This window comes from Metopolophium dirhodum, chromosome 3 (genome assembly GCF_019925205.1).
Source record: "Metopolophium dirhodum isolate CAU chromosome 3, ASM1992520v1, whole genome shotgun sequence".
Taxonomy (NCBI): Eukaryota; Metazoa; Arthropoda; class Insecta; order Hemiptera; family Aphididae; genus Metopolophium; species Metopolophium dirhodum.
In genome coordinates this window covers 15,821,061-15,845,683 of record NC_083562.1, presented here as the reverse complement: position 1 = coordinate 15,845,683, position 24,623 = coordinate 15,821,061, and the positions used below count along the sequence as shown (strand labels likewise).

Sequence of the window (24,623 nt, the reverse complement as noted above, 5' to 3'; positions counted from 1 at the left end):
AAATTATTTCATACCGTACGGTACCGCATAAATATACAGTTTATAATAATAATAGGTAATAATAATAATAATAACAGTAATAATCAGCGAAATTTGTCGTACTGTTTTTTGTGAGAAGAAAAATACATAATATATTTTAAGCACACATAAATAGACGTATATGAATTATAAAAATATAAAATATGATCCAAATTACTTTCACTATCTATACGATCAACCTACGTAAAAATGTCTATTATCTTGTGGGAGGGGAGTAATAAGCGCAAGAAGACCAAAGATGACGTTAAAAAACTGTTTATTAAGCAAAAATTTCATTGTTGATTATAATATAGTTTTTTATCGAATTGGACTGGTGTCTAGACAGTATTCATGATCATACTACAGAGAACAATTTGTTTAAAAATGATAAAGAAAAAACAAAAGATTCGTTGTTTAAAGAAAAAATAATAATAACAGAAATAAACATCATAGGTAGTACCTAAACATGATGTTAGGTACCTACTAATATTTAAAATTCCATTCTAATTGGTATCAACTGATTATATCATCGATCATAAAATTAAAATTTTTTAATAATATATACAGTATTGAGTATATTATGTCATATCCACATCGTATTAATGTATTATTATCCGTTTCGGAAAATGGACAACGTTTGGTTCCAATTCACCAAATGGAACCGTGAAAAACAGCGGTTTCTCCACTATTCACGTTCCTAATTACACAAACATACTATGGATAACATTTTACTAAACGGATACCTCCTAAACTTGTTCAGTTCTTTTGATATCCATATAGTGATGTAGACAATAAATATATTTTACGATCTAGAAAATAAAAACACGAATTTCGTTTTTCACAATTTAATAAATTAATTTGCCGATTCATTATTATTAGTTTGACAAATTTATTATTATTATTTATTTCTAAAAACACATTTTTACTATAATTATTTTTTTAAAAAATGTATATTATTATTATTCGTTTAAACAAGTTTAAAAAATTAGTTTTCTTAAAACATTTTGAAAGACTGAGTAGACCGAAGAGAGGAGTATACTCCTATTATTCATGGGCGTATGCAAACACGAAAGGGACGTGGTTTTTTTTTAGTTTTACAGTGTTCAACAATAATGGTACCTAACATAAAATATTTCAAACATAATATGACCTTGAATTGCTTTGGGCTTTTATTCTGCACATGCGCTACAAAACACAATTTTTTTTCGAGCCCCTTTTTAAGTTAGATTTGAATTGCATTTTTTTTTTTAACAACTTTGATGTATAGAAAAATGATAGCGAGTTATTGTTTCAATAACTTATATTAAATATAACATGGTCATTTGAGAAGGGTAAAGACTGTTAAAAATGTGATAAACACATGTATAACTCGTGACGTTAACTCATTCTCAATCAGTCAATTTTTAAGATGGAAAATAACTTTATAAGTAAAGTTGTTTAAAAATAATAATGTTATTCACATTGAAATTCAAAAAGAAGATTGTCTCAAAAAATTTTTCTTGTACATGTGCTTGAAAAAGGTTAAACATTTTAATTTTTCAAAAATTAGTGTAATGATAAATCTTTAATGCAGTAAAAAATGGTCAGTAAAATTCAAGGTCATGCATTTGAAGTATCACACTGTATGTTAAAATTAGATAGTTATGTTACAAATTTACAAACTAATATTATTATTAGTAACTATTTTTATTCTGACCATATATTATACTTGAAAGTTTATATCCTGAGGTATATTAGAAAATGTTTCTTAGGCTGTGGAAGGTGGTACTGCAATTTTGAAGCTCCTCTTTTATTATAGTGTTTTGAGGGTAGATATCCCATGGTGCCTACACCATTTATTTTTATTTTACTTTTACACAAATATTTATAGTACATCTGTTCAAGAAACTTATATTAATATCTAGTTATATATAATATAATTTTTAAACATGAAACATAAATTGAAGATGTTATTTATTATATTTTAACGATAAGTCAATAAAATTATTTTTATTGTAAAAGTAGTGATATTATTTAAAATTAAGGTTCGATAATTCAGTATTATTGAACTTTCGTTAGATTACAATTTTAAAGTTAAGATTTCCTAACGAGTTGAATTACAGATTAATTACACCTTTGCCGACATTTGATATCATATATTATGTAGGGCAAACGTCATAGACTACATATTATTGTGTTAATACAACAGATCGTTATAAGTTTTCAAAAACGATGTGTGGATACTCACGCCTCGCTGTCTGTGTGGACATGCGATAAGAAGACAGATCGCGGATCAATAAAACGAATGATTTGTATAGTAGGTATAAATATACGACATAGGTACAATTACTATACATTATATATGTATATACGTTAAGCGAGGTGTTATTAAAGAATTGATTTGATTGGACACCGAATGATAATATATTATAAATTATAATAAATAATAATAGTAATAATAATAATAATAATAATAATAATAATAATAGTCGTACACCTGGATCTCTGCAACTAGACTGCCGAGGCTGGCGCAAGTGTATAATATATACACACACATTAAAACGAATATAAAACCGTTCGAATTGATTACAAGTTGTCAGCTACTATTTATATTTGTACGTCGTGACATTGTGGCATGCAAAAAAAAAAACAGTTAATTGAATTGGATACGAACGGGTGCTTTGGACGGACCTATACCTACATAAATATATAATACCTATATAGCGGGTTTATATTTAATATTATTATCATTAGAGAAGAACCGGATGCGGACAATGGGCGTGGGGACCTCAATGAAAAGTCCATCGGTCTGTAAATTATATTATATCCATATAACATAATATGTGTAATGTGTATGTGTGTGTGTATCCTACTACATGTTGTTATAGATATAGTTAATTATTAATTGGGACTATACCGTTCTGGTGTGTGTGTGAAAATATCATTGAGTACCACTTTCTATTTTTTCCGTCGCCGTATCATCTTCGTCGGTTTTCCTGCTCTTCGTTTATTCCGTCTGTGACAGATGGCACAATGATAAAATGGACAATATTGCACGTAAAAATTCATTTGTCAAACCCGACACACTGCTGGGGGACTCTCACCGTTAACTAGAAGTCTAGAAACCTGGTCGGTCGGTCGGCCGATCGGTCGGATGGAGACGACAAACAAAATGGAATGTAAAATATGACATCTGTTATAAAATAAGACCAAGGTGTTACTGGATGATTTCCATTTTTATATTCTTCCGTCACTGACACAATATTATTTTACTATTGAGATCGATTTATTTTAGAAGGACGCGAATGTAGTATAGTTTCATTGCTAGTCGAATTTATTTTAAGTGCGTGTTGTGTTTTTAAGTATATAGGTTCTATTCCTCGTCGAGAAAATACAGTCACGTTTATGGAATTTCTATACTTCATGATTTGAGTATTGCAGTTAAAAGACAATGTTTAATGTAGGTACCTATGTTTTATGTGTTTGCCTTTAATTCAAGATTAAATAATAACCAAACGTGTTAAACTTTAAAACCGACTATGTTTTAAATTTCCAATAGTACCTTTTTATATAGGTATCTATTTATGTTAAATAATGTTATGCTTTCATAATATGACCACATAGTTAGGTTAGGTTAATGTTAAACTACTTGACGAATTATGAAAATTCGTTTTTGTGAAAGCGTCAAACCAATAGATCAATCGTTTAAGAGTACCTAATTCATTTCTGCGGTAAACACAATTTGATAATGGTATCTTAAATGAAATTGCTAAACGATTAACGAATATTTCAATTATATATAAACATGTATAACAGATAGGTAGGTAGTAGAGATCTACTATGTTTCAACTATATGATAAATTGATATGTAATGTTAAATACCGTGGAATTCAGTAAAATAATGATTAAAAAACATGCTCTCTAAATTATTGCTATTATAATTTGCTTAAACAAAATTATTAATTATTATATCCATCATTATTGTATTGTTATCTAAATGTTTTTTTTTTTATCATACAAATGTTTTTCATAAAATGTATAATCACGAGTATGAATATTTAAAAATTTACTTTTATTATAATTTTAAATATTATTATGTAATACGTCTACGCATCATCATGAAATATATTATTTTAATTTTAATAATATTTTGGTTTAAACGATAATAAAAAATCAGTGAAATATGATTATGCCTTATTTTCGTTGTTATATATTATTAATAAACGTTAAAAACAAATTTTAAATTAAAAAAATGTACTTATTTGAGAAAATATATTCACGAAATGAAGACAGTCATTATTGGATGGTAGGTAATATTAATGATCTTGCAAAATGATCAACCGGTTCTCTGGGTCAAAGTAGTCAAATAAAACGTTTTCACCAGCCAATAACGCGTCAAGTAGCTAGTTATGTTATTCCGAAAAATAAATGTGAATATTTTATGGCTTAAGTGTATACTGTATACACTATAACTATAGTTATTACCACTATATTCTGTTGTATGCCTGTGTCCATAATATATTTAAGCGATCAAACAGACGAAATTAATATGAATCAAAAATCGATATTTAAAATAAAAGCACTGGCAGTATAAGATTTAGAAAACTTAATAAATACCTATGCTTAAAAAATTAAATTAAACATAGTATACACTCATTTGTTTACGACGTGTTTGCGATGTTTGGTACGGCGTGGGCGTTTCTACATGTTTTTTGACGGTTATTAAAGTCTCTTTCCGTGAATTTTTATTACACAGGTACTGGCCGCAGTGATAGTGGCTGGCGTGCAATGTTCCAATCACGAGGCAGAAAAACGGGTCATGCACAACAACAATGACAGTCCTATGCGGATAAAAGCACAGTCCCGGATATCCATGACAAAGGGTGGATACGGTGCTCGGGTACAGATCCGCGAAGATCTACAAGGAAGGAAGCATGCTCACGCAATGGCTATCTGTGATTGTAATGGACAGGGTGAGTACAAACTGAATGTGGTAAAGTAGTCTCCTGCAGACTCTAGGGTGACCGTACTGCAACTGAAAAATAAAAATCAGTACGTTAAATACCTTATGTTTCAATGCTTATGGGAACCGGTTAGAAATGGTCATTTGGAGTAGATATTTATATGTGAATTGTAATATCGTCCGCGTTAATAAGTCATCTGCACGCAGAGCCGTTAGAGGGAACGACTTTTTCTAAGCACGAGAAACATTCTTTATGTTTACTGCTATAGTAATAAATCATTACGTATTGAAACATTAATTGTCAGAAAATATTAAAATTTATTATTAGTTCTTAGTGTTCTTATACCTAATTAATCACGAAAAATGTCTAACTATTTTCGAGATCGTTTTCGGCAACTTTAAAAGATGGAAATATTCCAAGTCAAACAAAATTCAATTTAAGACAAATATATACATACATGATTTATTTTTACCAAGGATTTAAACCTTCCAAATTTTTAAGTTCAATATTTTAACGAATTGTTAATATACTTACCTAATACTATATAATATTATTATCAATAAAAGACGAGAAACTAATGTTTGTTTGAATTTTTTTCTTCGGTAAATTATAAAAGTAAAGAAAATATTAATACTTTTTATTTTTATGCATACTCAGAAGACAGGATAATACGCATGCGTAATGTTTATTATATATTATCAATATTATAATATAATTACATATATTACAATATTATGTCATTTTTTTCTATTTATTAATCCGTTTTGAAATTGTGTGTAATTATTTTTTTTCTACCATTTACTCAATGCTGTTTGAAAAGTTAAAATGTTTTACGTTGTAACTTTATATCAGGCCTGACGAGAGGGGAAGGTGGATTCTCCCCGGTCCAGCATTTTGAAGAGGACCAGGAAATTTGACAAAGTTATTGATATATTGATATGTAATCAAATATAGTGGGGCCTCCATGGTACTACCCCCGGGCCCGTGTTTCTTTCTCCGCGGCCCTGTTTTTAAGTCCTGGCCCCTGGTTGAACCTATACATACATCAATGTGGCGATGGATTATATATAGGTATATATATCATAAGCATGTTAACATTTTTGTTTTAATAATAATATTTTACGGATGAAGGCAGTCACGTGTGCGTTGTCAATTAATAATATTAACAAGACGTTAGACGCTCGGAGACTGCTGGAGTATTATAATATATCACGGATTCGTACATAATACAATGCGAAGGTAGAGTCACTAAATTAATTTGAGTCAGTAATCAACGTTAAAAGTATTTACTCTACATGCAATATACATATAAGTTAAAAGTTCATAAAATTTTATAATATCTAATCTATATGGTATGCTATTTTGAGTGTTACCAATATTTTATACTAACAAATTATTATAATGTATTATTCCCACAGTCCATAGGATGTGTACAGTGAAAGTTTGAGTTTATCGACGATTGGTGGTAAAATATGATGTTTAGTAGTTAGATTCAGTAAAAAGAATATAGTACCCACGGATTATGATAAACTGCACACGAACGTTACTCGTTTGAATATTTTTAGACGAGACTCTGACCGACACCCGCGTAAGATTGTCGCTTCGGGGGACGTATGAGTGTGCGTTGTTGGCGGGTGGGGTGTATTGTGTAGACGATTTGACCTGTTTAAGACAGTAGAGCGCTTCATCGTCTATTATATATGTACATAAAATAAAAAAATTAAATTAGAGGAACGTCGTATATTTTTTTACACCTAATAATGACTATAGAGGTTGCACCACAATCGGTATTTTGCCGATAAGTCTTGTAGTGTACGAGTATTGTGTGTATGCAATCGCACACGCAGGATGAAATCTTACCTGGGGCAAGATCAAAATTCAAAGGCTAAATTAGAAAATTTGGGTTAGTTATTTTGGTATATACCTCAAGACGTATATCTACTATAAATTCTAGTATAGCATACCACATAATAATAAACATTTTTTGTATTGGGGGAAATGGTCCCCGCTTGGCCTCCCTGTAGGAGCCCTTGTGTGTAGCATGTATGACACATGTGTCGGAGTCACAAAATCGTTGAATGTAGTATTATTAAAAACGAGATTAGCCAAAGACCTGGTCGTAGTGAATGATATTAGATTATCGAGAGGTATGTGAATATTATAATAACGACGGCAAATCGGACCAGAAATCTTTTAATGACGATTGACGATACACATCTGAAGGTGTAGAGGCTTGAATCGAATGTCGAGTATAGGTAATCTTCTAACCTAATTGCTTGGGCCTGGACGCGTAATGCATATACGTGTATCATGCAGAACTGCAGAAGTGGTGTTGTTTTGATGACCGAATGTTTTTTTTCTAATAGACATAATACCATACCATTAATTTTATTCCGGTAGAGAAACGAGTAAACGGTGCAGTATAACTAAAGATATAAATAACAAATTGTAAATGAATACTATGCTCATTTTAGCGTTCGTAAAAAAAAAAAAATAAGCGAACGGTTCGAACGGATATATCTGACGGAAAATAATGATCGGATAGATAGATCGATGATAATATATTACATTAACGCCTATAATACGTGTGGAGTGCGACGTGTTTGGCGTTAAATGAAAAACGGCGTTGCAACTCGTGTGGGTAACGTCATATAATAATAGTAGGTATAGGTACGAGGCGGAATTGAATCGCACAAAATACAACATCGAAATGACAGCTATGATATTTATACAACTATATATAGGGAGGTACCTACTATAAATACATATATATATTAAATCAGTGCGTTTTTGATATGAACGCAGACATATATATTATTATTATATAAATCTACAGGTCTAAGGCGCGTATTTAGTACACAACTATTAAATACGGTTCGATATTTTATGGATACATTTACACACGACGACAACACGACGCCAATCGTAAATATTATATAGAATATATTATGTATCTACATGCTACATGTATATATTACATTTAACAAGTGCGTTTATCATTTATATGACGTATTGATATGCGTTATAGTATTTATTTTTTTTTACACATTTATCGACCGCCGTCGATTGCTGAATGCACCTGTATAACAAGGTGGTTTTACATTGCCACAGTCTGTGGCGATAGGAACTAAAAAAAATCAAATTAAAATTTAGAAAAAATAATGTAAATGTAAACCAGTCGTGATCTTCGGGAACGTAAACTGACGGAGTACAATATTATATTAAATATTAATAGTATAAATACACATAAAATACTTCGACGTGTATTCGTGCGCAACAGTAGCTGCTGTGTGGGTCATCGTCATAATAATATATTATAATAACATCGACGGAATATTATGGTTTTTTTTTCGGTCGCTTGTTGGTGTATTCGATTAATTTAATATGATGTAAATACATTATTGAAACGTTAATAAAAAAAAGTGATCGCGCGCGCGCGCCGATGAGTTTCGTCGTTGCGGTTTCCTAATCTCTAGATCCGTCCATAAATTGTATCGTGTCGAACATTTAAAGAAAAGAGAAAGAAAATAGTTATCTTTAATCTATAATATTATTTATTACTTTAACTGATGTAAAATGTGATGATATTGGACAAAGAATAAAAAATTCAAGAATTAAATTTAAAAGACTAAAATATTGGTCGAGCATACATTTAATGAAACTATAAAGCTAGGTTATCTTAATAAATTTAAAATTTTTGAACTAAGAAAGAAACTGTATGTAAGTCACATACTATACTAATACTACTAGAAAGCTTTAAGAATTTTTTTTAGAATTTCTAGTTTTAGGTAAATGTTTATAAGACTTTTCATTTTTTTTACTATAGCAGGTCATTCTTTAACTAACTATTATAATCAATAAGTATTTAAAATGTCTTAAAGATTGGATTTTTTATGAGTAATAAATTGTTTAAAGAACGTCCAAATGGCAAATACTATAACTAATACAACGGAAATAACCGTTCAGAATAGTATTTTTTTCGATGAATGACTTATCATTATTCAAATTTTAAATGTATTATTTAAATACAAGTCTGAAGTCATTTTTATCCTGCTCAGACGTTAACTCAACTTTTATTATATTTGTCTAATCAATATTGAATTTCAATCTTAGATTCGTCATTATTATTTTATCAGCTGATTTGTCAAGAAAAAAATGCTTCCTCGCACTATGTAGGTACCTACTGCATTTATGTTTTAGGTATATTCTTTTTGCTTTCAAAATATAGTAAAAGTACCTATCGAAGATAAAATGTATTATGTCATATATTATAATTTATAAGATTTCGTTAATGGCTGTTATTATAGACGTATTTCGGTATTTATATATTAACAATATCGTTTGTGTTCCGTCCAAATTCGCAATTGGGATTTGACAGAATGTAATTGAGATAAATGAGAGTTTACGCGTTTTAGACGATTTCGATTTAATGATTGCAATTCTTAAAAAACAATTGACTATTTTGTTGAAACTTGCTTGGAGTTTTAAATTTAGCGAATCATTTTATTGTGCTACAATGATATTTTCAACTAGTTTTTAATCCGTATCAATTCATTATTACGTCTCGTGACGCGTGCTGTAATTCGCGGAATCGTTTCAAATATGATTTTTTTTTTGCGCCAAATAATTCTTTTTAAGTGCGTGATAACCTAAGGTGTGTAAGGTCGTGTATTCAAAAAAAAAAAAAAAAATAATAATAATAAAAATCATGATAAAAACAGAAACTTAAAGGTTCGAATAACCCTCAGTATACGCAGTGAATATCGTATATTATATCGGTGTATATATAATACCGTATATTGTGAATATATAGGTGTATTGAAAAAAGGATTTATAATCTGGAAACATATTATTCAAGATAATATTAATCTATATTACAATGTTCGTATTGTACTATGATATTATGCAGCAGATGACCACCAATATTATACCCAATAGTAATATTATTATCGAGTAACCTAATAATTTTGTTGGTGCGGCGAGAGTACCTACCTATATACCTACTATACGTTGCATTTTATATACCTGCTATATATATATATACAGTATTATCATGTCTGTATTATGATTATAAACGAGTAATCAGCTCTTTCGGAACGCGAAACGCGTTTTTAACCTTCTCACGCAGTGAGTTTAATCGAAATCATTCTTCGTAATTTTTTTTTTCATATCTTTACAGTATAGGTACTTACGAAAATATCGTGTCCGCGATATATTATCATATAATATATAAGCATCTATAATACACGAAGGTCCAACATGTATATACAGTGTTAATTGTAGTGTACATATATACACGTATACCTAATATAATATGCATGAACCGGACGAAGAGTAAACAGTAACCGATATTTGTATTTTATTCGTCCACAGTAAGTTAGTCTTGCGAATTTGCGGCATATAAAATACGATACAAATAATATAATATTATTATTATATAATATTATATTATAATGTGGCCCGTATCGAATCGCACGTACCTATGTAGGCAATATTATTAAATATGAATACAAAATCGCCATCGCAAAGTCACCGGTCGCGTGTATAAAATCGTTTATACTATTTTTTTAGGAACGATAAAAACGTTCTGATATACAATACATATTATATTATATCACAATATGCATAAACCTAACACAGATTCATATACAACGGTGTAGTTTAGTGTCAAATTTTCTTGGTTTAAAATAAAATCATTTTCAAATGTTCCAATGTAAAACAATAATAGGACATAGCTGCAGGCATTGTAGTAGATAACGTACGACCCTCATCCCCTATACCACGATCCGGTTTTGTTGACTAGATCCACCGCCCTTTCTGGTCGATGAGCATCATGCGGAAGACATCAAGTTCACAACACAGTAAGTTACACCGCGGGTTCCGGGTTCCTAATAAGGAAATGCAAAACGATGCAGATTATAGTGTTTCAACACTATTATTATTAATATATGTGTATAAAATATGTATATATCCGCGCACGCCAAGATCTAGGCTATTTGCATTCTCTGGACTTATCTCCGTCATAGTCGTATATATTATTAACACGATCGCAGCATCCTATAAATTCTCTGTTATATTACGTCATATTATTGTCTATGCAACCTATATTTTAAGGCTCGAACGGAGTGGTCGATACTCTAATATGTACCTCTACTGGTCTTGCAAGTTCGTTTCATTCGAATTTAAAATTATTGCAATGTTTAATGTGTAATTGCAATTTGAGAAATCCTATTTAATTATGTTAATATAATTTTTTTTTTTATTTATTACTTTATGCGTTTGCATGAAAGTCGCTTTTTTTTTTAATCTACAGCTAAATTATAAAAAAAGATCACGTATAAGACATATTTGCTCGAATCATAATAATTAATGTTTAAGATTATAATTATAACTGAACCTACTAAACAACAAGTTATGTTGGGAAAAATGTAATTAATTTATAATCTTTTTTACATTTTAGTGAAATTTACAACCAATGTTTAGAAAAGCTAGGTATATATAAACTAAAAATATAATATTTGAAAAATAACTACCTACTCTCTTTCAGTTTCAACTTAACTGTGTATAATTTATTATAAACCTATACAAAAAAGGTTGAGTATTATAGAGATTACTTTTTACCAGTAATATAATAAATTTGATACTAAATTGGTTTTAACACTACAGCAGTACAGCCTACAACAAAGATTTTTTGTCGTACGATTTGAGGGCATAATATACTATTATATGGGCTTAGGGACATTCAATTTTAATTTTTTTTTTGACATTGTATGACTCATAATTTATGAACCTATCAAAAATATTTGGAATTTTAATCATGAGTTTTTTTTATCGAATCCAGTCAGTACCTACCTATGTAATTTTAGTAATATCTAATAAAAACAAGTAAAAACATTTAATGAACATATTTGGAAAAATCTTTCAGAATTAAATATCTATACCCATATGGCTATATTATAATATACTACCTACTTATAGAACTTACAATTACTCACTGTTACGTTGAATATGAATAATGTATTTATTTTTACTATGTTATTTTATTATTTTTATTTATTTATTATTAGGTATTGTTTTTACTTTGGGGATTTAAGTGAAAAGTAAAACATAACCCTACCCATTCGGTTGACCCAAAACATCGCATATCGAAAATCGACCTTATTCGTCGTGTGGTTAGATCCGTGTACACTCTACAGACATTTTTATTTTATTATATTTCTACTGCGTAGGTGTCAAATATGCATATTGGATCTCGGTCGATCATCCCACTTACAGTTGTATCATGCACCGATGCATATAAAATATAAATTATAATAATATATTATGATGTGTGGATACTGCAGGATGTATACGTCCTATACTTAGTACTTAACGTCTGAATGAGAGCGCGTAAAATGTTTCAGATCACAGATTACCACAAACATAATATCAACAGAATATATTTTTATTATTATAATGTATTATAGGTAACGTAGGTTTGGCTGATGTGGATACCTACGGTGAAAATGTTTGCATACTTCCTCTGAAGTTCTAGTACTTAAAAATGTGCCAACACTATTGCAAACAGGCTGTGGGTACAGACTGCACATACAGATAAAAATAAAAACGTAAAACATTATATTGTGCTGTATGTCTGTTGTCTAGGTACTTACGTCGGGATTATCTCATCGAATTAATATTGTATAAGATATATAGTACCTTAGGTACCTATCCACAGACTATAATCCATGGTTATATATATATATAGGTATGATCGCATCGAGACGCATTTTCGCTATGGGCTGCGCACGTACAATGATTGCATGTTTTAGCATGGAAAGGAATCTCAGCTGGCAGTGATTTTTGGATTTATTTAGCCAAGAAATTAATAATTTGTATGGTTTTGTTAGCAAATAAATCGAAGTGATATTATTCACTGCCAGTGGCGGCCATGACACCTGCGTGTCACAAAGTCACGATCATACCTATATATTTAGCCATGCTATAATCTATGAGACCATACAATATAAATATAAATATTCTACCATATAAGTCTCCATTATTATTATTATTATTATTATTATCTGAGTATTTTTCTCCGAGTTTTACTATAGTTTTACTGGAATCAATTTTTTTTCTAATTTTATTTCCTGTCAATACATTGTGTTAGTTTATTACATGTTCGTTGCTCATTTGGTTTAATTTGATACTATTATAATATTACACATATCATATAATATGTACAGTTTTATCTTCGTACTCACCTCCTTTTAAATTATATATTGGAAGGTACCTACTTATCTACCAGCTTCTTGTTCTGAGTTTTAAATATTAACCTAATATGTAGAATAATTAACGGAAATAATTAGGAACTTAAAATTTTATTATATTTACACAAATTAGCTCCATAAATTGGTTATATCTCAAATGTTTGAAAAAAAATATTCTAAATTAAAGTGAAGCAAAAAATAATATGAATTATAAGAACTGCAAAGACTCTTTAAATACAGTAATCATTTCCCGAAAACATATCTCATAGTCTAACAAACCTATAATAAAAAAAAAAATAGTTTTTGAAGAGAACACGTATGGTGAGATATTCTAAACAGTATACACGGATTATTTAGATAGGTAAATTAGTAGGTTCAACGACATAATAAATTTAAAATTTAAGAAGTTTTCAGTCTTATTAAAATAAATTCTAATTCTATTTTCATTAAAAAAAAAAATAGCGATTGCGACATTGCATGATACCAACGACGTCCAGTCGTACTTAAATGTAGATAACAATTATTATATTCAATTCAATCGTATTTTTGGGCGGTCGGTAAGCTCTCATTTGTGAAACATACTTACATGCGTGTGATGCTGTGCTAGAAACTATTTTTCTAGTTAGATTTTTGAAAGGAACTACTAGCTATCGCGAATGACACGCGGAACTTAATATAATAATATATCTATAGTAGGTATGCCTACTTATAATCGTATACCAAAACCGTGGACAGATGAGAACGAGTACAGAGTGTACCTTGTGAAGTCGCAACTCGTAACGGATCCGCACATATATAATATATAATAATATATATATTATTTATTTTTTCTTAATATGAATTATAACATATAAATACCGCAAGCGTGTCGCCGCAGTAAACAATACGCGTCCGACGCTGTGAAAAAACAAACAGCGGTCGCGGTGGTTAGCGTACCCCATGTGTAGCTATAAAATATATGAGTTTAATGTATTACAGTACATATCATTATATATTAAAATACGTGTGATATATACAGATGGGTACGACAGGCATAGTAATTTAACGCGACCGCAAACTACACGTACGCGTAATAAACCGCGAGCTGGCAGGCTGCGTACCCGTGTAGGTATATAGGTACCCACATATAATATAATATTATTACTGTTATTACTTATTGCTATTATTATATTTTATAGCCGAGGATATGATATTATACGCGGTCGAAAACACCGATCGAGCAATATCGCGTTACCGCGGTCGTGGTCGCCTCATGACCGTCGTCAACCTCCTATCCACACTACCCACCCACACACACGAGCGTATAATATAATATTTACGAGTCACGGGTGTGTGTGTGTGTGTGTGTGTGTGTGATGTGCGTGCGTGCGTTCTGCTTTCACAGGTCTAGGCCGCAAAACGTATAGGACGTACTCGACATAGGTCAGGTCCTTTATGCGTACGTATATATATATACGCACCAGCACGATTGGCGAAAGCTCGACGACAAAATACGTAAACATTTTCAGTGTTGACGACCATTCGGAAACGATTTCAAATCACATACTCACATGTAAATATCCGTGTGTACCTACGTCTGCTGTTACGCGAGAATAGGAAATAAAAAAAAAATTTCGACGTCTCACGCACACGTCCGCCGGTGACATTATAACGTCAATGTCACGGACACGGCTTGTTTACTATTATTTTATTTTCAATCGAGTTGCCTGATTTTTTTTTTTTCTGAACTATAAAAAATCGAACTACAAACGCACTTTGCCATCTCACTCAAATCCTGTCGATATTGCGGGGCGAAGTCAACATTAAGATGTTTTATCTTCAGACAGAGTCCATCTGCCTTTGAAAAGAAAACGGCGCATATTACATAATTTTATCGATGAACTATTCTATAGAGAAACCAATTTATTGAATACCTAAATAGTTTTTTATTTTTATTTTACTAATATTTTTACGAGCGAGGTAGTACATTTTGTTTTTTTGAGGGGGAGGGGGGGATAAAATAAAAATATTTTATATTTCATAATTAGTTATTAGTGGAATTAAAAAAATGTTAAGCTTTAAATTAGAATCATTTCTTATGCGTGTTTGAAATCTAAAAAATTATTTTTTATTTTTATAGTTATTTGAAGTTCAAATTTGGTCAAAATTACATAGGTATCTAAATGAAGTATAACGATTTTAGTTATAATAAAATTGTTGTAATTTCAAAATATTGTTCGTGATTATTCCGAACTTTTGCGTATATTATATTTTATATAGACGATGACATTTTCAAATCATTTAGATTAATTGTATGGTATTGCATATTTATACCAGGAACCTATCACACCGGTTTTACGGTAAGTCGGTATTGACCCAAAAGTTAATAACAATAATATATGGTATAAATGTATATTTTATGATAGGTAATTAAATAAATTCCATGTTTTAGGATACAATTAATTCTACCTACCGTATTACTAATATAGTTGAATAAATTACTATTATAGGTAGCAATATAAATAGGTATATACTATATCATTAAATACACTTAGTAATATAGACGGTCTTCATTCATAATCGTTTTTCGTATGCTACGATTTATTATTGAATTCAAATTTAACACATAATTACAGTGACTTCCTCAATGAAGTTACACTCGACAATTGCTGTACAGCAGTGCGGTTACATACTTTTCACCTTTTTTTTTTTTAATAACACTACTGAAATCTAAAATTGTGACCAGAACAAAGTAAGTTTAAACAACATAAACACATTTATATCCAATTATAAAAATTAATTATCTAATTTTCCAAAATGTTACGTGTTAAACTATTAAAAATTAAAATATATTTATCCTCCTACAGGGTGTCATAATATCTATAGTTCCATAATATAATGACCTTGAATTCGAGGTGTCAAATAATAAAAATAACATTAAAAATATGACATAATAATATATTACAGTCCGTATAGGTTTGGTTTACAATCACTTGTTTTGTGACTGGTTATTTTTCATTTTATACTCGTTTCTTAACAATTTTCTTTTTATTTAATAATACTTAATTATATATAATATTATCGTCGCGTGGTATTTTATATAGATAATAATACAATAATATACTGTTGTTGTTTTTTTTATTTTGCTAACACGTACACCAGATCGTTGGCGATTCGTTCGACTGCAATTTATAGCGAAAATTGTGTACTTCATCCGAGATACGTGTTTGTTTCGATCAGCGGTAGTTTCAAAGTCTTGAAATCATGTGATTTGCTCTGCTGTCCATAGAAAATATCGATTACTCTACGAAAAACTTGATTGAAAATCAGTACTTTAACTTTCCTACGATTTAATGTCACTACGGTCGACTACTTTAGCTACCATTGTATTGTATTCGATCCGATGAGGTGGATTATTTCGATTTTCACGCTATACTAAAATATACATTTTATATGCTATGGCCAGCGAGAGAACACGCCGTGACCCGATGTAATTCGACTCTCGCCATAGTATAAAACCGGTCTCGATAGCAGCTAGGGTGTCGTATAGGGACTATAACTGTCTATAAGGATGTGCAGATTTGGCTTGATTTCTTGATGGACAGATTATATAGGTACATATATATATTTATCATATATGTATAGTACCTATAGTTAATAAAGTTATAAAATTATTTTTTGTATTTAACGTTTAGGAATCAAACCAACATATTATTATCGAAAGTATTGCAATTTTAATATTTACATATTTTTTTTCCTTAAATTATATTATTTTTACTATATTTGCAGGATCGTTAAAGTCTAACGACTTAAATATGGCCTAATTTATTTATAATTTGAATATATTATCATATATTTATAGTTAAACAAATTGTTTTAGACAGGTATATATAATATGCACGCACAATTAGTTACCACTTGGCCATATTGAATGACCCGACTTGTGACTATATTCCGATGGATAAATATTAGATAAATATTTAGTGTTATTAACTATTAGTCTATTATGATTAGTTTGGTTCTGTTATTTATTATCATACTATCGAACGTGTAGTGTTATACATTTGTACGATTACTATAATTAAAAACATATTCAATTTATGTTGCCAATTGTAATTAATTATATACTATATTATGTATAGAGCAGTATAAATTATGTATTTTATAATAAATCTTGTATTAATATAGATATTTCTGATAAAAATCTCTTTTAGGAATACTTGTCCTGAGGTAAACATAATATACCTATACCTACTATTTATACAAATGACCAGAAATTTTGACCTCCACGTGGTGGTTTTCTGCATATATGATATTATAATAACATATAAATATCAATAATTGATTTCAATATTTTAATTTCACCAAACAACAATTTTAAAAATGTGTTTTTTTTTGTTCCACAGGTCCGTGGAGACCGCTGTTCAAACCATCGCAAATCCTCAAGACCGAATTTCCTGAACATGAATCGTTCCACGAAGAAGTGGACACCCACTACCGGAACATGGTAGGTGACCACGTGGACAACCACCTGCGGTTGCCGCCGACACCGTCGTCCGAACATCTATCCACTGGACCAGACAGCGGTGGCGGGTTCAGTGGTGGCGGCATTAGCTACAATGGCGGTGGTTATGTTGGAGGTGTGAGTGGTGGCAGTGCTGGTAGTGCTGGTGGTGCTGGTGCAGGACTTGGCAAGAAGCACAACCACATGATCCACTTACATCTAATACCGCACATTTACGTACCGATCATGCATTCAGCTGGGTTCTCCGAGGCCAAAAACTATCAAGCGACCATTGAGGACGGATCTTCACTATCGTCGCCTGTCCAGAACTCGGTGGATACGTCGTCAGAGTTTCACAGCGGTGATGTTGCTGCTACTGGCGGGTCTGGCCAATCTGGCACTTCCAATTCTGGCGGTACCGGTGAAAATCCCGCATCTGACACTACAGGTCCGGCCGGTGACCATGATCACGGTAACTTTAACGGACACTCGGGGGAGACGTCGTACTATACGATATCCGATGACACAGTTCAACACCTACACCACGACTTACACGATCATTACGGCAATGGGATCGAAAACAATCACAATCACGACTACGAAGCTCCGCCTAACTCGGTACCAGAAGAACCACATCAGTACCAGGTGCGTGATCGTCATGTTCGTTTCCAATGAATTAAATGCGACACCCTTTGATGCAACCTAGTTTGAGCTTAGCCCCGTCAAGACCCCTCCTTTTTAGTTGTGTAGGATCGAAGCCCCCTCTCACATTGATGTTAATAATGATGCCCCCTGCAATTTTGATGGATTTCCGCCTATGATTATAATATTTCAGCTTACTTTGGTAAAAAGACGGTACACAATGGTATACAATGGTTATAAAATCATTTTGGTACTCGTGTAAGGTTAAAATAATGTAACTACGATGCTTAATTCTTGTTGAATGGTATATTTTACTATCCTATTTCGCTTTGCGATTTTCAATAAGAAGTATTAACGTATTGTTCAAAAATCTTAAGGTAATGGTAAAATTACGTGGATAATGTAATCAAATTTACCGGTTTCTACAAGATGAAAAATAAATTTAGAACTGTCTCAATTGGTCGTTTAAATCGAAATAAACGCTGAAGTATCTATTGCTCGACACGTGTTACTTTTTCGAATGCCCATTGAAATATTATTACGATAGGGTTATGGTAGGGGAATACTGAATAGGCTCGGCCACTCGGGGTTCTTATAACGGTAATGGAAGGATTATTATTTTATATATAAGTTGGTCGTTGGAGCCAATTGGCATATTGGTGATTATATTGTGCGCAAAAAATCGAGAAAACAATTTATTTTAGTAATATTTTGACATAGTTTTAATAGAAATCAAAAAGTTACACACTGCCATAATATACATTATGTTCAAAACAATCGAAATTATGTTAAAAATGTTTCAAAACGTAGCCAAAGGTGTCATGGACACCTCATATAAATTTTTTTATTTTATAATCTGCCTCAGCGACGTGGGCCATTGGCTAGACCTCATGTAAATCATGTTTACCGTTTTTGTTGCTCACGGACGTCACATGTATTGCCTACTTTCCTGGGCACGGCGAATGTTTTTTATTTTGCCAAATCTCATCACACGTAATTTTGATAACCGTTCACACTGTCTTCGTGGGGCGACAAGACTTCTGAAAACCGTAATTTTCATCTCGAATTCGAAAAAAACTACAGTCGGTCGCAAGAAAACTGCCGTCGGTATCCCGCGACAACCTTCGGTTGAAAATATAATCCCTAATTAACAATCGTAATTATAATACTGTAAAACACTTCAACAACGATTTTCGTTACAGGTACACGAGACCGACGACCTTTCCAAGGACTACAGCAACAAGAATCACGTGACGAGCGTGTCGTCGACGGCGGCGATCAAACCGGCGGCGCACCACAACCATCATTACCAGCCACCGCAGAACAAGCACAGGAACCCCGGGGCCAAACCGAACAGGACCAAGCACGGGCGCAAGTTGTCCAGCCGACAGGACCTGAAGAACCTGCTGGTGATGCGACCGCCACCAGTCGGACAGACGCAGACGTGGAGGTACGTGTACCGGCCGGCGGTGGCCGGACATCACCAGCAGTATTACCAGGGCAAGCAGCTTCCGCTTCCGGTGATCAAGACCAGGACGGTGCCACTCATCTTGCACATCCGGCAGAGGTCGGACGACGATTGATACGTTTTTGTACGTAGTCCGCTCTCGCAGCTATTATCATCATTTTTTGTCAATGACTTAATGCACGATGTGTACTATATACATCTTGTATTGTCACATTGTAATTTTAAAAAAACAATGATAAAAAACTGTTTTCAATGATTGGCGGCATCGACGCAACGATAGCTCGAGCGTGTTTTTGTAAATTACCTATATGATATTTTTTGTTATCATTATTGTAAGACTTCTTTCGTATTTGCATACAGTTTTATTATTATTATTATTATTTGTATTATTACTATTATTATTATTATTATTATTATTATTATTAAAAGTCGATACGCTAATGAAAATAAACACTTAAACCTATTGCAACAAGCACGATAATAACATAGGTATATTATATCTAATAATTACAGTTTCATAGAAATAGTGAATTAGTTTTGGTTTTTGTATCGTAAATACACACCCGAAATATACCACGTATAATATTATGTAACATTTTATTTATTCGAATAGTACGTTAAAATACATTATTATTATGCTTTTACATAATTTCATTAAAATTCGCTATAAACAGTCGGTTTACATCTATTTTTCGAAAAAAAAACTTAAAATTACATTGTGTTGTAATAGTAAAATTGACTAATTACGTTTCAGAAACTGGTCCGATAAATCACATATTAAACGAAAATATTTAACTAAAAATAGGTGAGTACCTATACCTTCACAAAAACAAGACAAGAAGTAAAATCTGCAGCAATTTCTATGTTCTATTATAAATATTCAACGATGTTATAATGTTTGATTATTTAATCATATAACGTATGTCGTACAAGTCTACTTGAGACAATTTTACTGACAAGTTATAACTGTTTATAACTTTTCAAGCACATATTTAAATATTTTAAGTTATTCCTTGGATGAGTTTATATAAAAATTCATCCTAATCTGTGTCTTATTGATCTTAGTTGCTTCGATGTAACTTTACTTATCATGGTTGTGATAAATATTAATTATTCTACATTGTTATAACTTATATAATTATTTTTCATTAATATAACATAATTGTGTATAATGTTCGGGCTTGTAATTATTTTAGTCTATTTTATTATATACTTATATATTGGCCATAGAGTTAAGCTCAATTGTAAAACTATTTTCCCTAATTAATATACAGATATTTTGAAAAAAAAAATTGTCTCTGTCGATAATAATATCTTGACTTTCTTACAAAATGATAATTTATAGCTGCGGGGAAACATAAACGCTAATACGAGATAAGCAAAAAATAAATCGTATGGTATAAAAATGCCAAAATCCCAAGTACCTGAAAAATTGATTATCTTATCATGAAAGAGCGTCAGAGTTATTGTGATATAAGTTATGTAACATTATATTGTTGGTATGTACTTAGTAAGTATTCGAATCTCACTTTCAGAAAATTAATTTTACTATTATTTCTACTAACTAATGTTGCTCATTGCTTAGTTCATATTATTATTATAAATTATAAAGTAAAAACATATTTATTTATGAATTCTCGAGTATTTTTCGCCCTTAAATGTTGAATTAAGTATACGTGAGGGCATACATTTACAACATGGAAGAAATAAGTAGAATAGAATATCTGATAAATGTGGGATTAAATATTCAACGCATGTTTACAACTCTAAATAGTAAATTTGTAACATTACAAATATTATTATGTTAATTTATTTTTCATAATATTATGTTACGTCCTATATATTATTATTTTATCACCATGATTTAAATTTTACTTAATATTGATTATTGTTGATTTTAAATATTTTAAATATAGTTACAAAATCAACCATAATATTATTAATATTGGTACAAATTATATTAATTTTTTTTTTGTTTTGGCGCTTTTGAAATAAATTGCGTATAGTTTTTTTATTGGCGATTATGTCTTACTGATTTTAACGCAAATTATGTTTCATTTTTACACCTTTAGCGCTCATGTCGTGTAGCCATTTGTAATACCCAATAAATAATTTGATTTACAAGAAGGTGATATAATAATATCTCTATATATTGTTAGCTATTATAACAAAATGTATTGCTATTCACTATATAGCATTTACAACACCAGAGGCCAATTAATAATCATAATATTATAAAAACAATTCAACTAGACAGTATTATAGTATATATTATATACACACATATATATAATATATATTGTTATTGCGATGGGAATAGGTTTTGACACGAAACAGATGCGGGTCAAGCGGTGTTTTCTTTTTGAAAAAAACAAAATAAATGATATGTCGAAATATAAAATATGTTGTGTACATTTTCATAAATAAATCAAAATTAAATAATATATTATACAATATTCAAAAACGAGTAAGTTGATGATTTTAACAATAAACATATTACATGTAATAATAATATAATATCTAGAGTGTACTATATAAAAGTGTCACATTTTGAAAGTAACTTAAATATCACAATCTATATAAAAAAAAAAAAATATGATACAGGTTGAATATGCTTAAACAGGTGTAAAATATTGTACATTAGCCGAACAAATTATTTATGTACATATCATTCGTCTCGAGTAAAAATTAAAAATAAAATACAAAAAGGCTTGACTAGTTATTATTAATATTTATAAATATTCTATATGTACAATGCTATATTATGTAATGATTAAAATGTCTTAACAACGTAGGTACATTATTGCAATTATTGTATCTTCGACGGCAGTCGGTTGTTATAAACATTTGAGGATAACATCGAACGATTGACGGGAGGAGGTGTGAGGGGTGAGGGACAAAATCAATCGGTCGACTATACATTCCTAATATAATAATATCAATATTGTTACAACATTATATAGGCAAACTACATTTCCACTAGAATCGCCATGATAATATAAGCGATTAAAACGGAAATAGCAGATATGTTAATTCATTCGATTATCAGCGTTTTACACAAAACGTCGTTTAATGTACAACAGAGATGACTCTAATCACGACGAGAAGAATCTAAAATAACAAGCAACAGTTACTAAACGATTTGCGTCCGCGCAAGTCCGAATTTATTGTTTATGATACACGAAATAATAATAATATTACGTCTGTAATACGGATTGACGTGGATAAAATACGACGCCGGACTCGACGCGATTCGTCCCATCGATATTGCCTATTTTTTCTATCAGTCTATTTATATTTAGCGTTTATACAATTTATTACAATATATTAATTATAATATAATTTCAATATTTATCTGTATGTACATACTACAACATAATAGATACCGCGCGAACTAGGTACACGACCGTTAATGACCAAGAACGGACGGTACTAATTCATTTGGTTCGGTGGATTACTTATACAAAGGTCAATTATGGCATATAGGAGATAGTAGTCGACTCGTCAATATGATATAATTTCATATCATTATTGTAGTCGGTATTATTAAACAGAGAAAGAAAAGATAAAAACAAACAATTTATAAACAAACAAACGACGCACTTTGTACGTTCGGTGACGGCTCCGCGAGCTATTAATTATTATAATAACATAGAACCCGCGCGCCAAAGAGATTGTCGAAGCAGTGAATTATCATAATGTCAGACGCGGCGTGGGTGTCGGACAGTCGACGGTTCCAAGCCCACCGGTGACCCACCCCATCGCCAAATCGGTGGTGGGTGCCGTCGGGTTCCCCGGCGCTCTTCAGTCTGCATCACACCCGGGCAGGTAGGACGCGTTTTGCCGGAGCACGAACGGCCACCCTTCGCGTGGCTCGCCCCGCCGACCGCCGCTGCCACCGCCGGACCGTCATGACGCAGCGGCGGCGGGCGCGTAGCCGAGGTTCTTGCGCTGCAGGAACAGGTGGATCTCCCGGAATGTGGGTCGGTCTGACTCCTGCCGCTTCCAGCACTCGCGCATCAGGTCGTAGATGTCCCGGCTGCACGCTGGCCGGGCCGGGTACTCGAACAGGCCGTCGTCCACGTGCATGTGCGACAGGTTCTCTACCACCCTGTGGTCGGCGAACCCCTCGAACGGTCGCGACTTGGCCAGGTGCAGGATCTCCCATAGGGTCACGGCAAACGACCATACGTCGCTCTTCGTCGAGTACTTGTCCTGTGAAAGAGAACCGATTTATAATATTATTGTCATGGATTTTTCATATTTTGTATTTAGTAAACGACAACACATAATATAATATATTATATCATAGTCATATAATAATACGGGTGTCGGGTGAACTGTTTGGGTAAAGAAGTGGGGTGGACCTACCCCACTCCTTTCCCCAAAATGTTTGATCAATATTTTTTTTGCGCCGTTAAAATTCAGTTATATTTACTAAATGTCACTTAAGTCTTGACATTATTGAGTTGTGCACTCGTTCCTAAAATAATACCGACTTCTACGTACATATTTTACTATAACGTGTAGATTATTTTTCTACAAATAATGAATTCTAGGTATTATCATCCAGTAAAATATTTATTATTTGATAGTTCTATGAAAATTACTGTGTGGCTGTTATGGATTATATAATTTCATACAGGTAGCCGTTATATTTTGAGAAATGGTAATTTTAAAAGAGTATAATTTAATTTTGCATTCATAGAAAGATTACATAAATTATAAGAAGGACTTTTCAATTTAGAATATTTTTCTCGAAATATGTTGACGCATTGTAGGTTTCTGGGTAAGTACCATTTAAAAGAAAAAAACAATTT

General features: G+C 31.6%; 2 protein-coding genes across 4 annotated transcripts in view; one reads left to right on the top strand and one right to left on the bottom strand.

The window, feature by feature from the left end:
• The window catches only part of LOC132940134 (uncharacterized), a 35,677-nt gene extending 13,713 nt beyond the window's left edge, over nucleotides 1–21,964 (top strand). Inside the window, exons 2-4 of the mRNA XM_061007565.1 lie at nucleotides 4,754–4,970; nucleotides 17,596–18,338; nucleotides 19,538–21,964. Of these exons, the coding sequence (XP_060863548.1) occupies nucleotides 4,754–4,970; nucleotides 17,596–18,338; nucleotides 19,538–19,918 (1,341 nt within the window). The 3' untranslated portion in view covers nucleotides 19,919–21,964. The remainder of the gene's footprint in view (nucleotides 1–4,753; nucleotides 4,971–17,595; nucleotides 18,339–19,537) is intronic.
• An 89-nt stretch (nucleotides 21,965–22,053) lies between these two features.
• LOC132940133 (discoidin domain-containing receptor tyrosine kinase B-like) overlaps nucleotides 22,054–24,623 on the bottom strand; it is a 139,139-nt gene continuing 136,569 nt past the window's right edge. For all 3 annotated transcript variants that reach the window (XM_061007561.1, XM_061007564.1, XM_061007563.1), the window contains exon 18: nucleotides 22,054–24,018. In XM_061007561.1, coding sequence (XP_060863544.1) covers nucleotides 23,713–24,018 — 306 coding nt within the window. In that variant the 3' untranslated portion in view covers nucleotides 22,054–23,712. The remainder of the gene's footprint in view (nucleotides 24,019–24,623) is intronic.